The 16,327-nt window shown below is 42.4% G+C and overlaps 2 protein-coding genes across 5 annotated transcripts in view; one reads left to right on the forward strand and one right to left on the reverse strand.

Annotated features, from left to right (window-relative positions):
- Positions 1-490: 490 nt before the first annotated feature.
- acbd4 (acyl-CoA binding domain containing 4) lies at positions 491-7,371 on the reverse strand. 4 transcript variants are annotated; one of them, XM_079492420.1, is made up of 12 exons: positions 7,079-7,371; positions 6,814-6,978; positions 6,145-6,265; positions 5,675-5,759; positions 5,167-5,287; positions 4,622-4,786; positions 4,181-4,279; positions 3,926-4,020; positions 2,470-2,683; positions 1,786-2,006; positions 1,349-1,408; positions 491-1,077 (listed from the first exon to the last, which is right to left on the reverse strand). In XM_079492420.1, the coding sequence occupies exons 2-12, from the start codon at positions 6,935-6,937 to the stop codon at positions 949-951; spliced, it is 1,434 nt and encodes a 477-aa protein (XP_079348546.1). In that variant the 5' UTR covers positions 6,938-6,978; positions 7,079-7,371; the 3' UTR covers positions 491-948. The 4 variants fall into 4 exon arrangements, with proteins under 4 accessions (XP_079348546.1, XP_079348545.1, XP_079348548.1 ...); XM_079492419.1 differs by having other exon boundaries at positions 4,181-4,282; XM_079492422.1 differs by lacking the exon at positions 6,814-6,978 and having other exon boundaries at positions 4,181-4,282.
- Positions 7,372-8,053: 682 nt separating this feature from the next.
- Positions 8,054-16,327, forward strand: part of LOC306915019 (1-phosphatidylinositol 4,5-bisphosphate phosphodiesterase delta-3-A-like) — a gene marked incomplete at both ends in the record, with an annotated part of 27,245 nt that continues 18,971 nt past the window's right edge. The window contains 2 exons of the mRNA XM_079492265.1: positions 8,054-8,156; positions 15,789-15,844. Of these exons, the coding sequence (XP_079348391.1) occupies positions 8,054-8,156; positions 15,789-15,844 (159 nt within the window). The remainder of the gene's footprint in view (positions 8,157-15,788; positions 15,845-16,327) is intronic.

Genomic DNA, 16,327 nt, shown 5'->3' on the forward strand with positions numbered 1-16,327 from the left:
CAGGGACACATAACATTCCAGTGGAGATTGCTTTAATTTCATCTCATGCTCATCATATCGTACAGTAATAGGCTAATTGCTTGGAAAATATTTCTCACAATCTTTGGTGAAGAAATATTTACAATTATTGTATGTCAGTGCTCACAAACAACCACCGAACTGCAGGCACGGTACAAACGGTGCCCTGTTCAGAGCCAGCAACTGTCACAGTTTAGGTCTGTAGTACAATAAGGCCCCATACTGTAGTTAACGTACTTCACTTGAACAGACATTTAGGCGGTGGCTCTCGAAGTGACAGATGCATTCACACAATGACTCATTACTGTGATATGTACAAGACATTGTATGCATGCATTTACATATGCACAACATCTTGTACATATGTAGCTTTCTCCCTGGCAATGATCACATCCCAAATGCAAATCGGTACATGTGAATCACGATCATTAAAAATGTTAATCTTGGAAGCTGCCTTACATGAATCACAGCGAAAAGAAAACGTAAATGCAATCAGGTGTTCATACCCAAGCATCTCAGATAATATTAGTATAGCATATAACAGGTTTCACACAATATCGAGCAACTCTTATCAGGGTTATTGTGAATGGGATATCATGTTAAGCAACAACTCGACACTGAATAGCTTCCTTCCAGTGGCCCCACCAAAGGAAACGACATTCAGCTATTGTCAGCTAAAATAAATTAATAAGTGATTATAGTGTTCCTGGAACCTGAGCTTTACAACAGAACCCAAAACAGTGGACAATGATTCCTAGTAAGTCCATTAAAATCCTCTCATCCTGCACCCGTAGAATTAGAGGAGACTTTGGAAGAAATGTTCCTATGGATTGATATCGGCGATAGTCCTTCTCTCCCATATAGCAGTGAAACAACGGTGCGTCCACAGATTTCTATGGATGGGCCGTCACATGTCCACGCCAGGTTAGTTCACGAGGAGACGCGGCCTCTCCTCTGGGACCTCCTCAGCAGGAACACCATGCCCTGCGCAACAAAGGGCCACAGCAACAGGAGGAGCGCAGTCCGGCCCGACACGTCAAATGGCCACCATTTGTCCTCCTGATGACAAATACAGGTGTGTGCTTTTAACCTCAAACAAGTGAACACCTCTGCCACTTCAGAAGCTTCCCTTATCCTAGTTAATGTACTTTATAAGACATACCCGTTTTATTAGCAAATACTATTATGGTTTGTGGCACTTACTCTAATCTTGCACTTTAAATTGTTGTACTGTAGTTTAAATTTCCAAGGAATTTTATTTATAGCTTTGTACAGTCGGGATAAAATTGGTTGATTCTGTTATCATTATTAGTGTGGTTGCCGTAATTACCTCTTGTTCTGAGGCCGCAGCTGCACACTGCAGACATGGTCTCCAATCTGCATTCTGGGCCTGATGGAAAAAGAACAGCAGAGAGGGTTGAGAAATACTGCAACTCCCACTGAAGAAGCCCTGAAGGGTGAATTGCCTGATGAAGGGGCACTATATTTTCATGCACACAAGCAGCCAGCCTGTATAGTGGCTTCGCCACTGAAAGCCATATATGCACACGCGAGGCCACACCGTTGTTAAGACTTGGTTAAAATGTTCTCCGTCGTTAGAGTGAGTGAGTCTGATTACCATAATAACATTGGTCTTCTTCAGCCCATGTGTGGTGCTTTAGTGTTCTCTACACTGAATCAACTAAAAGGGGTATGGAAAGCACGCACTTAGCATCATAATTTGTCGCCTGTTCTCTGCTTTCGACCTCCATAAAAAGACAGGCTTACATTTACAGCAGCAAGCCTCTCCACCACCTCCATTCTGTCCATCACACTCCTCATGTCCTCTCTCAGTCTCCGCAGTGCCAGCACAATCTGTTGTTGTAGGTGCGTGTCCTGCCTCCTCTCATCTCCATCCTCCGAGCCGTCACCTCCCCCCCGTCCACCTCCGCCGCCCATCGCTGGGTCCCCTCGGGCCGGACGCCTTGGACTGCCCTGGGGAACACCACCTGTAGAACACAACCCAGGTTACTGTAGGTTTGATACTGGTACAGTATCGAACCTACAGTACTTCCATGCACATACAGTCATTTTTCATTTAGATCTACACCCTATGAGTATATTGGATCAATCAATATAATGCAAGTTCAAAACAGCGCAAATATATTTCCCTGAAACCTTCCCCATGTAAGTAGTCCCTCATCCAAAGAACACATCAGACCTTTGTAAACCAGGTGTATCTGCTACATAGAATCTATAGTGGCCTATTGAAAAGCTACCAGAGTTTAGCCCAGATGTAGGAAATCAAATAAAAGCACTGTCTGCAATCAACTAAAGTCTGCAGGTTGATATGTCTACAACAAAAGGTTACCATTTTATGATGGTAACCGTCAGCTGCTGATGGGACTTGGCCATAAATAATAAATATGACCACAATCAAATTAATTGCCAGGAATACTGGCACCAACATACGTTCTCTCCAGCCGTAGTGTGTGGCATCCCTTCCAGTGTCTCTATTCCTCCTATTTGGTGGGCCTTTCCCATCTTCTGCCCCTTCTCCACCTTGACCGGCCCCAACCTGTGTTGCCTCTGGAACGGTTTCCAGTTGGTGGGATTGGACTGGAGTCACCTCTGAGTCTGAGTGGACATGGCCATTCTGAAGTCCATTGAACATAGCCACTTCCACCTATGAACACAGTTCAACCCAACATTATCATCAAGGTCACAATATTGTCACCCGTCTTCTTGCACGGCTGAAGACAGATCACCGTTTAAAGGGGTGACATGCTACCATCCAAACTTTGACAAAACACCTTTCAACCAAACTGTTCAGAGAGCTGATCCCTCCCACTCTCAGTAATCTGATGGAATTAATCACAGCTGTGTATGTATGTGTAGCTTACTCTGTCTCGAGCTACAGGAGGAGGTTTGTGTACATCTAGTGTAGTTATTTTAATACCTGGATAGTGGATATCGGACATTTGTCACAGAGGTATGGATGCTTAGCTTTTTCTTTGCGACAGCCGACAGTTTGTATGTATGCGTGTTTGTAGAGAGACTCCTTAGCCAACGTATGTTCCCACTGCAGACAGAATAGCTTGGTCTGAATGTGAAAATAAAAATAAATATATCACAACCACCCAGCTTCTATCCGAACCATAGACTGTATCCGAACACACTGTCTGAACTGTCCGAACAGAATTTGGACAGTAAAGACATCTAGGTGTGCTGCTGGGATGACCACCGTGCTGCATTAACAGTAATTTAAGCCAACATTGGGTAAAAGCTACGCTTTAAAAGAACATGGATTTCTATACACTTTATCTTTTTGTGGGGGGGAAAAGCGTGCTGATATTAGAGCCGACTGCCTATCGACTAATTACCGTAGTCATATTTGGCAATTGGATGTTCTTTTATTATGCACTAATTAGTCCAGTGCATCCACACACAAAGTGAAGCAGCCAAAAGAAAAATGTACAGAATAACTATTACATTCAATAGTAATCCATGGGTTTCTTTAAATGGACACAAAGCAGACAAGCTGCCATGAGTCAGGGCAATGTGATGCAAGTAACTATAGGGGCCATGGCTAGACCGACAACCTACCCTAACCATAACCGCAAGCACGGGAGCAGCGCATGTCCGACCGTTGTTTCCACATGTCGGACCTTTGGTGTGTCGGATCTGCGTGTGCATCCCAATATGAATGAAGCACAAAATGTCTACCCAAAGAGCATTATACCCCAAGATATGAATAAACAGTACTTATTTTAATCTTCAATAAGTGGCCATGGTAAGTGGGATAATCCAATCTGAGCCGTGCACTACATAACATGGAAAAGAGCGCAGCTCAACATGGATTATTATCTCATGGATTATTATGGATACTTTTATCACTGCTATTGCCACTAATCACACTGCTTCGTACCTTGATGTTAAGCTCCTCCACTGAATCCACAGAGTCACAAAAGATCTCATTCTCCGAGTCACTGGTCACCACCAAGCCTTCACACACAACAGCGTCTACAGGAATAGAGGACGACGTTTACATCTGAAGGTTTTTATTCAAAAATGTTATATCCACTTTGAAACATTACACCATTTTGAATGATGACAGTTTGGTCAACACAGTAGGTGCTGTAAACATGTATCCTGTATATCCAAAATAGGTTAAAAAGCACACCTGCAATGTGAAGTGAGCGGTGCGTTGGAGTCTGCAAATAATTGTAGTGTAAAAGTACAATATTTGCCTGTGAGATGTAGTGGGGTAGTAGCTGGTGTCCTGCTGGGTGTAATAACAAGCACAGTTTAAGCACATGGTTGTAATTACCCCTCCTTCCTGGTGTGTGTGTGTGTGTGTGTGTGTGTGTGTGTGTGTGTGTCTCATTGACCCTCCAATGCGACCCCACTTAGCTGACTGCTCAAACAGCTGCAGGGGTCAATAGGTCATACTCAGGGACAGATAGACATACGGTACAGACCCCCCCACACACGCACAGGCACTGCTCAAAAATACAAAGGGAACGTGTAGGGGTTAGTGGTGCTTGCAGCAGAGGTTATACTGCAGGTTCCATGTAAACACGTATGGGGAGATAACTACGCAAAGCTGTAAATCATTTCCTACCCTGAGGGATGGTGGAAGCCAGGAGCTCAGTGGTCTCACAGGGACTCGTCTCCTGCTCTGAAGCTTCTGGAGGAGAAGGCTCAGCTTCAGGTCCCACCTCCTCCCAGTCCCTCACCACCTCCTCTGCTCCTTCTTGATTGTCAGCCTGCTCACTGACGTTTATACCTGGTACAGAGACAAACCATTATGTTTGTGGAGCACAAGAACTTGTCAGCCCCTACAGCATGCCGTAATGGCTGTTGAACTCAGGGCTTAAAGCAAAAAAAAATCCCATGACTGAAAAAGATTTTTTGCACTGATCTCATTAAATGACCCCTATGAAATCCTCAGGGCTGAAATCCGTCCCCAGGACTGAGAACTGTAAGCCCTGTGAATTCTGAAATTCTCTAGCCACCTACTCTTCCCGTCTGACCAAATTAACTGTTGGAATAAAACATGTAAATGTTTGCACTGTGGCAGGGCAAACTGGCAAGTTGGCATACTTACTTTTTACTTACCCAAAATTGCCTAGCATGCTTAAGTGGTTAAAGGTATTTCATGCTCACCTTCTCTGAGACTGAGGAAAGACTGAGGTGGACGGGGCATGTCATCTATGACCACATAGAGAGGCTCAAAATGGTGAAACAGCGAGGCAGTCTTCTCATTAATCGGCGTGGTATCTATGACCTGCAGTGTTAATGGAACATTTTGACTGTTAAACTTCAGAAAGCCCTGATTTTATTTTATTCGGTTAAAAGCATAGTGATGAAAATGTTGCCAATATTTTAGTTACAAGATAATAATACATTGGTATTTAGTCCTGTGTTATGAATACATTTTTGTATTATCATATCATAATGTCTGGCAGACAACATACTAGCATCAGTTGGTTCTATTCAATGAGAGGTGGATAGCAAGGGTTTGCAGACTGTTGCAAGCTACAGTTGGACTATGTTGCTTAAAGTGAATAGTAGAAATATTAGCTCCCATGTCATGCATTATTTTCGCTTGATGTGTATATTACAGTATGTGATAAGTGATTAAAACCCATTCTGGTTTCTGGGTTTACCGTACCTCTTGAGCTACTTTCTTTATCTCGTCCACATATGTAGACATTGCACTCTCGCTGCTCATGCCTCCCAGCTGGCTCCAGGCATCCCTAATGTCAAACAAGAACAATCACTTCTTTGTGTATTTACCAGTGCACTATTGTCAATGCAACCTTATGTGACCATGGCTCGGACTTCAGACTTCAGAGCAGTGGTTCCCAAACATTTTCAGCTCAAGACTCAAAAGTCAAATTTAGTGTCTCCCCCGAAACCAAACTTAGGAAAATCGGGAATTAGTCGCCTCATTTAAAAAATAGTGACGATGTACAAGCTCACAACGCATCACAATGCTACCCTTGTGAGCTTGAACGTCAACATGTTTTAAATATATACACGTAGAAAAAAGTAGATGTACTAATACTAATTGTATGCAAGGTTATGTGTGTGTGTACACTAGTGTACAGGTATGTACGTACGCATACACTACACACACACCATTTGTAGCGTCCTACTGGATCCCAGAAGCCAGGGCGGGAAATTGTACAGGGTCCACACACAGCCTGCTTGTACAGGCTGTAGAACCGCAGCATCACTTCGTAGGAGGGCCGATAGGAGCCTAGGAGACAGACGTAATGGTTTATTAAGTGTAATTGTACCCTTCCACATTCTGTTCATTTAATCTCGGTGTCGATTCCTCAATTTTCACCGAGGGAAATTAGAGAGGATTATAGAGAACACAAAGAAATAATATTTTCTTGAATCCAATGCCTTGGATCGTTTTTTTTACGTGAATCCAGGAGTTCTCGACATACATTTTACACAAAGGAAAGGGACTTAATGCTTTGAAATATTGTGGAATGTAAGCTTGGATCGTTGCATTTTGGATTACAATCAGTTAAAAGTGTGCAGTTTTACGAATGGAGCCTTGTGTGCAAAAAACCAAAACACACACTGAATGTGTTCTATTTATAGTAAAAGCCCAGTTTACATTAAATATTATATAATATACAGTAAAATACTATGTAATTTATCCATTTGTATTAAACTTTCAAAGTGTACAAATAACAACATGGATTGTACTGCAGCCTCAAAGGAGTGTGCTCTTTAACACTGGAGTTCAGTTACGTGAACACTCTGGGTTCTCTATTACAGTGCCTACCATACCATTTTTCGGGAGGTTTTGAATGACATCCACAGCAGCCTGGAAGCGCTTCTGGTGATCAACCACGGGCTCTGCTGCCATGGCCGGGACAGGCATGACAGTACGCAGGGTGCTGGTACTAGACATTCACCCTGGGCAAGTTCAAGTTCGTTCGAATGCAACTGGAGCTGGAATCGAAGCACGGAGCGAGAAATGCACAGACTTAAAAGCACTAACGTGGCATGATGCCAGACTTTTTAATCAGACAAGAAAGAGTTGACCGCTCACCTCACTTGCGTTGCTACTCGTCCTGATCATTGGTCAACCAGTATAGCGCTGTCCGTCGGGTGTTCTCTGGTCTAGAAAGGGCCACAGAAGTCCTGTTACACTCCTGTACACATCCAGCGCACATTCCAATGACTCGTTCGCGTGCTTTTCCTCGACCGACGCGAGTTTAATGTAGTGACAAAGTATATTTACTAAACCTTCGGCTCTCCTCATAGAGGTATAACAAGGTTCTCCTCTTACTTTTTTCCCCTGCAGCCACACATAAACTACTTCCGTGTTAGATCACGTGACTAAGACATAGCCACGCCCATTCCGATGACAGCGTCATGAATAATAACTCTTTAATGGATTAAATCATGTAGCGCACAAAAGGAACCCCACAAAAAATACTTTACTCCTACAGTTTTAGATATTGCATTTAGCATGAATATTAATTCCGGCAAATTGTCTTTATGGGAATTGTAACGGTGCACATGCACAATCTTTTCAGGTCAGTCAACTAACGTTAGAGGGCATCATTGCATGCATTGTTCAGATTCCTTGATATTACGAATATTAAAATACCCTCCACATCATCGGAGGAGTAGTCGGACGCTGGACGATTACCCCATTTCCTTGTCACATTATTCACCTTCTCCGTTTTATTACAATGGTGTGGTTTGTTGTTAGCACAGGTTGAGCACCGAACTATGCTGGCTCTAATCCGGTTTATGCTGCAGCCGCCGAGTCCTCCAACCCCGTGACATCATCACTTGAAAGGATTGAACAAGTCTTGCCTTTTCTCTCAAGAGGATAAATCATGAGGCGCACTGGACTCTGCGTGGAGAAGCACAGTCGGACATTTGTGTACAACGAGCTCCAGTCCTCCATGCTGCATGCGTCCAGTGATCTGTAGGGTCTGACAGATTGCTGGATTAAGTTGTGAGTGTGAGCGACACGAATAGACTACAAGGATCAAGTGTACTACTGGGCAGCATGTTGGGCAGTGGTAAGAAATTAGCTTCTCCTGTGAAGAATGGAGCCGGGACGTCCGATTCGGTCTCCGAATCTAAATCAATTGACCCGTTGAGACATTTGGGTAAGTTCTTCTTAATTAATATGTCGTTACATCTTAGAACAAAACCTTATCTGGGTCACTGAGGCGCAACCCCCTGCGTACATCCTCATTGTTTAAGCAACTGCCTGTGCGCATATCCATGCCATCCCATTGATGATGATGATTCTAATACAAGAGTCAATGGGATGGATATAGGGCGATAGTCTTTACATGTATAGACTCGTTGAACACATGAACACAACAGTGAACACGGGACACAGTTATGCAGACAGCTGTGCAACGTTTATTAAACATATTTGGTATCAAATGTTTAATTTATTGATGACCCCACACTGGACTGCCTATTACTGGAGTGGATTGTTGTACTGATGAGCCGGTTCCTATACAGGCCATTCTGATGACAAAAGATAGTGGACTGGGTTATTAATATGTTATTAATATGTTATTGTACTCAACATATTCCTAGATGACATGGGTTCTGTTCTGCTAAAATTGCTAAATGATGACAACAAACTGATTTTAAATGCACTGATTTTAAATGTATTCTGTAACTGTACTTTCTTATTGCAACTAAGGTTTATTTTTTATATTACTGTTGTTAGAGGTGTCAGGTGTGATTGAATGAAGAAAGTTTACAGTCATATCAAGACAGACAATCCTCTGCCAGAGAAACATCACCAATAATCTGTCCATCATATTCATAAGCCATTTTGGCAGATAGCCATAACCAGCTTTCTAGCTGCTAGTAAAATTTGCATGACTGCTACAATACTAGATAGATTTACTGCATTCATTGCGCAAAGAGCCAGCTTGCATTTGTCTCTCTAGGTCTCTCACATGGATAAATCAGACCGCCTCTGTACTTATAACCAAAACAAAATTAGCTCGCTGTTCAGGCGGGGCTCGTCTGCAATGATAAACTAGTGCTGGGACCTACGTACAGCTACACTATAATAATAGACTGTGACGATACTACAGTATGTGATCCAGCTGCATGCTGCCTTCCACTTAATTGGCTCGTTTTCAGAGTGAACAGTATTGCCACTAGCCTAAGTCACTGTAGGGTCATATGGGACATCCATCAGCAACATTCTCCTATCAATTAATCTAACATTTTCATCATTTGGGCTTTTCAATATCATTAAACTTTTACACAGCCAACCAAGCCAGTCACATGTTTGCTCTCAACTATGTAATACAATGTATTTGTATCGTATTTGTATTTTTTCATTGCTTAGTGATCACTGGAAATCAGTATTTATTTTTCCCCTAAACAATATGAATCAATGGGTTACACAGGCATACGACCAAAACAAACAGATATCATTTTGTAACATTTACATCATCGTATACAGTAACTACTACCAACAAGCCAACTAGGTTAGCTTGTTTAACTAGGTTTAGGTTTAAACGTAAAGTTTGCTGTGTTAACAGAGTTTCACATGTTTGTAAAACCAACACCACCAGTACCAGTACCATCTAAGCCTCTGTAAATGCCAGAATACAGATATGCACTCTCACTGTGTGATGGGGATGTAACTATACAGTTTTAATTCAGATGAACTCTCACTGGTTGGTGGGGATGTAATTTGGCGTACAGTTTTACGGTATACTGCGGTATCAAGTAACTATGGTTCATAACCATCCATGTAACGCATGTGCTCATGGTTTTGCATTGCATTAAATATGTCGTGCAAATGTTAATGCTTGAGAGTTTCAGTTAGATGCACACAATGGCATGCCATTACTTCTCCTTCTGGGTGGCATTAACCACAAATAGGGTGATTCCCATCCAGTGCGTTGGTAGTATTTTCATTGTTATTACAGCTTGGGCAATAGGGCAAAGCCAGGAGGGGAAAGCGTACCACCTATGTAGACGTGCTGCGGCGCGACAGCTTGGCTGACAACACTGAAGAGCTCAAGAACCTGATGTTAGATAGGAAATTGTGGAGGGCAGCGATCCAGGAATCCCGAGTTGGTGTTGGCTAGACCTCACTCTCGCAGCAACTAACTAACTAATTACAGCTTGATTGAGCATGTATAATACTGTATTAAGCAGGTCAACAATCTCCCCTTGTAGTTGTGTCCTTACAAGACCTCGATCGGAAAAAGAGGAAATTTGAAAATAGTGTCTCCTAATATTTGTTGCTTATTTCTGTGCTGAAATGTGTAACTAAACAACACTGAATAAATGTAGTCTTGTTTCCTGAGAAATAAATCAATATGCATCCTGGGTTAGGAAAAACATTGCCTTTGGCATTCATTGCTGCATTTGGTATTTGCAGCGTGTGACCATTATAGATCCACACAGACGTTTGTTCCCTTGGTTGACCTCGACCTTTGGCCTCGACCTTTGCACACCATATTTTGGTTTCTTGTAAAGCTTGTGGTCAAGTTATTCAAACCTATTTTGCTATAATACACTTTGTATATTACCCTGTATAAGAGAATCAACTGAGTTCCTAAAATATAATTGAACATGTAACATAATATCTCTGGACAGAATTCAGTGTCTACCCAACAGGTCCTGTACCACAGAGTTTCCCTCAGGGTTCCTGCGGGCACTTAGTCAATAGAGGAGGCTATGGATATACAGTTCACCTGAACATACCTGTGTCTTCTGTCTACCACTGTATAGGGGAAACATTGCAATTCACAAACTCGGAGTTGACCCGCTTGACTTGGAAAGGAGCCAGTTTAGGTGGTTCGGGCATCTAATACGAATGCCTCCCGAGCGTCTCATAGGGAGGTCCTCGCTGCTAATGTTGCTCTTGAATGGGAAGTCTGGAGCTCTTTGTTTGGAACTGTTACTCCCGCGACCCCATTCTGGATTAGCGGTTGAAGATGGATGGATGGATGGATGTTGAATTTTAGCAGTCAATAGAAACCGCTATATATACACAATACAACCCATATTGACAGTGACAGATACAATCCCCCTATCTGTTCTTGTTACCTTGTTTGCAATCACAACCCAGTATATCATGTTCAACAACGTGTTTGCACCAACCCACCAGTTGAGAAACAGTAACAGCGCCTGCTTGACTTCTGGCATGAGGCTCTTGTACAGTACGTCATGGCATCTTGCATATCTGTGAGGATGGCAAAGCCATCTGTTTTGTAAGCTACATTCAATTGTGTCTATTACTTTACACAAACATACTTGAGTAACTTCTCAAAAACACATTTGACAGTAACATATTTTTCAGTTGAAAATAGCATCATTAATATTAATTGTCGTATGACATGGTTGTTTGATATACAGTATAACTTGGACTTTAGCCAAATCCAAACACACAAGTGTGTGTACGTGTGTGTGTGTGTTTGGCTGTGTGTGATTCCAGTATCAAGACTGCCTTGTCAGTATAGTGACCAAGCCCTCCTAGACTACAGTGCGGCTACTGTTAGTCAGCATGGGTCTTACTGTTGCTATATCTATGAAGGAGAAGTGAAAGGCTGTTGGGCTGAACACATGCAGTGACTTCTGTATGTTTTTCTTTAGGGAGGAACTGATTCAGTTGTACTTCACAATACGCTCTGCACTTTCCACAACACACACACACACACACACACACACGCACACACACACACACACACACACACACACACACACACACACACACACACACACACACACACACACACACACTCCGCCAGTTTCACCAACAGCTGACCGAATTACATTAGTTTTACTGTTTCTTTGGGGCAACATCAAAACCCATTTCTTACCGCAATAATGACCCATTTCCTCATGTCTTTACGAGGTCAATTTCTTCTGGCTTTACTGACCTCATCACTTAGGGAGAAGTATTTTACTCCCTTCCTTGTGGGAGGTAAAACATGGTACACACACGCGCACGATTGGCACGCGAGCGCACACACTCACTCAATCACAGCCACTTTGCTCTCAGATAAGAAAACCTCAGTTAGGCCACGTACGCTCTTGGCTTAAAACGCATAGCAGTCTCAGATAGCTTGCATTCCACACTCTATTGGCTTTTACCACTGACCAGTGTGTTTGATCCATGCAGTTGCAGTGTTTGCTACACTGCATCTAAGGACAGTATAGGCTTATTATCAGCAAACTTAAGTAAATAGCAACTGTGTGCAAATGTGTTCCGCTGCAAAAGGTCTGTATTCTCCATGTCATGTGAGAAGTACACTATACTGTACTGTATACTCCTGATTGTATTTAGTCTAAGCTGATTTCATTTAGTCTAAGAATACAACTTCATCAGTTAAAATGCCTTCATTCAAAACTCAACATACGGAATATGCCTTTCTGCTCTTATTGCTATCGCCACACAGGTGTCTCGCACGTACAGTGGACTTTCAAAATGTTTTTGTAATTGTGTGGAAGTCCTTTTGTCATTTCAAGGGCACTTGGCGTGTGTTTTTTGTAAGGACAAGCAATGCTCATTTACTGGTCATATTCAGGTCAACCTTTGGTTAAAGCGTACGTTTCAAGGGCTGGAATTTAAACCACAAGCTCAATGTTGCGACAAGCAGCGTCATACAGTAGACTGGTCATCGTAGCTTTGACTCATTCTGCTGTTTATGAATAAATCCACATGACATAATGCAGAGCAGGTTTGGACCACAGGTGGATTCATTCAAACAGACAACGGACATTTGGGGTTGGGTTGTTATGGTGAGTTGTAGTAGTAAAGAGCAGTAACAGTCTCAAGAAGACAGCTTAAGAAATCCTCAGTACCAAGATTAATGTAAAATGTTTACAGGGGCCATCTGGAGACAGTTCTGTGGCATAACAGCAGTACAGTATACTAGTATGTTTGCTCATGTAAATATTTGTTCAACACCAAGACCTAGATGTCCACACATTTGTTATAATACAAAGTTGTTCGGAAATATAACATCTGCTTTCTTGCTCAGGGCTTATTAAACACAAACATCATGTATGTCATACATATGATGTACTGTACATGCCAAATGCCTACTATTATGCACCGAATAATCGGTATCGGCCAATACTCCCCTTGTTGACTGCTATCAGTGTATTGACAAATAAGATGCCATTCACTGATGCCAGTGGCCGATGTTTATCTGTTGATTGAATTTGTGTTCATTGACAGATAGTTTGATGCAGGGCTGAAATACTTTAACGCTATTATTTTTTATCATAAAGATTTATTTGTTTCCCGGGGCACAAATCACAGTGCTTTTATTCATCGACATTACACACAACAAGGCAACATGTGTATGTCAAAAGGGAACTAAGATATTGAAAGAATAGTTGATATGAGATAATTTCTTACACAATTTATGTACTGTAAAATCCACAGTAAAATTTGTTAATCTAATCCTGAGAGTGTACCATTATTTTGTTTACAATTGTACACTCTCGGAGTGACGATTTTGCTGTGCATGTACTGTACATAAAGATGTTATGGTATGTGTTTATGTGGACATCTCAGTGACGATTTTATATCCAAAAGAGGTATGTGTTTATGTGGACATCCTGGGCTCCATTTTCGTCACCGCTAAACCCCTTATCCCTAAACTTCTTTGCCTTTTTTTACTATTTTGAAAAACATTTTTGAATAGTTCAACTAGCCAATCTACATTGACACGTTGTGAGTTTGAAGAAGTTTAGGGATAAGGGGTTTAGCGGTGACTAAAATGGAGCCCCCAATGTGTGTTCCCTGTATGAGTCCTGTTTATGGTTGGATTGAATCTTACATCATGCAAAGAGCTCCATGCAACCCTGGTGACTCGACCCTCCGGCAGACAGCTGACATAGCAGATAGCATGACCTGCTCACTGTAAGCCCTACAATTGCATGTGCCCCCCTTGAGACAACGACAAAGCCTAACTCATTATCTGTCGTATGATGATGTCACGTGCAAAGAAGAACTGATCTACATGCTGACAACGTGTCGCATCAGTTCTTTTTGGCACTCGACAGAGACTAAATGAAGCTTATGGAACCCACCAAGGGCAGCCCACAGCCCATGGCTTGGGGAGCCTGCGCCTTGTGTAGAAATCACAGTGCTTAACAGGTTTCCTGATGCATGACTTCCTAAAAAACATATGTGAGTTTCACATGGATAAATCAAGCACATTTTAAATGCCTCTCGAGTCCGACTCTCATTACTCCACAGTTAATTTCTCTAACAGGCAGCAAGTGGTATGAATATTGTGACTGGACTAGAACACTTAGCTGATTGCATGATCCACTTAGTTTCTCCTTACTGTCTAGCTTGCCCTTCTCTGTCCTGTCCAGCTCTTATTGTCTCAGTCTCTATGTAATGTATGCCTCATGTCATGAGCATGGCAGTTGGACAGACTCAATGCGTTCTTCGCTAACTTCTTTCCCTTCTCTTCCAGCTTGGTAAAATCATCATCATCATCATCTCTCTCTCTCTCTCTCTCTCTCTCTCTCTCTCTCTCTCTCCCCCCATCTTTTATGCCATGCCAGATTTGACTGTGACTCAATTAGCCTAGCACTCTGGTCAGATACACACACACCACACCAGCCTCTAATTCAAAAGAATATCTCTTCTCCTTGATTTTCTGTGGAAAGTGGAAAAGTGAGTGGCAAAGTGAGTTTAATGTCATTTAACAAAGTCAAAGTCGTACGATTTGCCACACACGTTACCGCAGTGAAATTTGTTCTCCACATTTGACCCATCTCTTGGAGCGGTGAGCCGCAGCCAAGGAGCGGTGAGCTGCAGCCGTGCCGCGCTCGGGAATCATTTATACATCGATTTATACATTGTTTAATAGGACTTGGATATGGGCTGTCAAGGCCAGAAAGTATTTTTTTGCCACTCAGTAGGCATTCTCGCATAACTTCCAAGTATGATGAAGATCATATCCTCGCGGTTAGATCAACAGACTGGGTCAGTCCTTTGTGCCGTCGCGTCTGTCTGTCCATCTGGTCTGTCCGTATATAGAGACATCTTTCTAATCTATTGTGACAGCCTTCCCACTCTGCCTGTCTGGCACCTTGCGTCCAGGGGAAGTGATTGGCAGAGTGGGACAGGTCGTCAGCCACTGGGCCTCACCTGGGGGTGAGGAGCCTATATAAGGCTCTCTTCTCCTCCAGTGAGCAGCTGTGTTTGTTTGGGTTCCTGCCCTTATTTTTGCTTATACTGTACATTGACACACATGCACACACCCCATTCTACTCATCCATACACTGCATACAGTACTGATGCACACACCCCATTCTACTCATCCATACACTGCATACAGTACTGATGTCTACCATTTGTTCACACATTGGTGTTAATTTTTGTTTACTTCATAGTATTTAAGTTTAAATAAATTACTTTTTTGGCATCCAATTAATGTGTGGACTCCCTCTTTATCGCTTACTCACCCGGTATTGTAATTTGTGAATGTGACCACCTGTCTGGGTATGTATGAAATGGAGTATACTGTATGTATTCACAAACTGTATATCTCTCTCCCCCTCTCCATCTCTCCCTTACACTGCCTCCCTCCTTTATGGTTCTTCCTCTGTTTCCCCACCTCCATCCCCCTGTCTGTTTGCCTCTCCTCCCTCCCTCCTCCCTTCCTTCCTTCCTTCCTTCTCTCTTGTCTGCATTATTTGCATCTTTGTCTCCCAATCTGTCTATTCTTCCATGTTCCCTTTCTCTCTCTCGATCCATACTTTCGTTGATCTAGGAGTGGAGGATAATGAAGATGTGAAGTTAATGTTGCAAGGCTCCTCTATGGTGAAGGTACAGACAGTATTCTTCTTGTCTTCTTATTCTTCTCCTTCTTCATGACATTTGATCCATGTATCTGTTCTCTGAGTCTGGACCAACCTCTTAACCCTAGAACACTAAACATGGGTGATTTTCACCCGCCGGACGATTATATTTGTGCAATTTTCATAATGTTGCTGATGTCTGAGGTGGGCGGGTCTTTCTGTACCTTCATGATGCTCAGTGACATCATAGAAGGTAGCTTTGTTTCCCTGCCCACATCCCTGTTTTTTTCTACAGGCTGGTGTTCGGTTGAATTTCACCCGTGTTTAGTGATAGTGTGATAGAGAAATAAATCCCATACACCCACAATGTACTTTTTAATTTCTTTCTTCACTGGACTTCACATGTTTTAGGAATGGTTGGACCAAAGGAGACGTTCCTAACTTCATTTCTCTTTATAATCTTTATAATAATAATTATTTAAAAAAGAATAATGGATAAACAAATTAAACT

The sequence above is a fragment of the Electrona antarctica genome (genome assembly GCF_951216825.1).
Source record: "Electrona antarctica genome assembly, chromosome: 22".
NCBI lineage: Eukaryota > Metazoa > Chordata > Actinopteri > Myctophiformes > Myctophidae > Electrona > Electrona antarctica.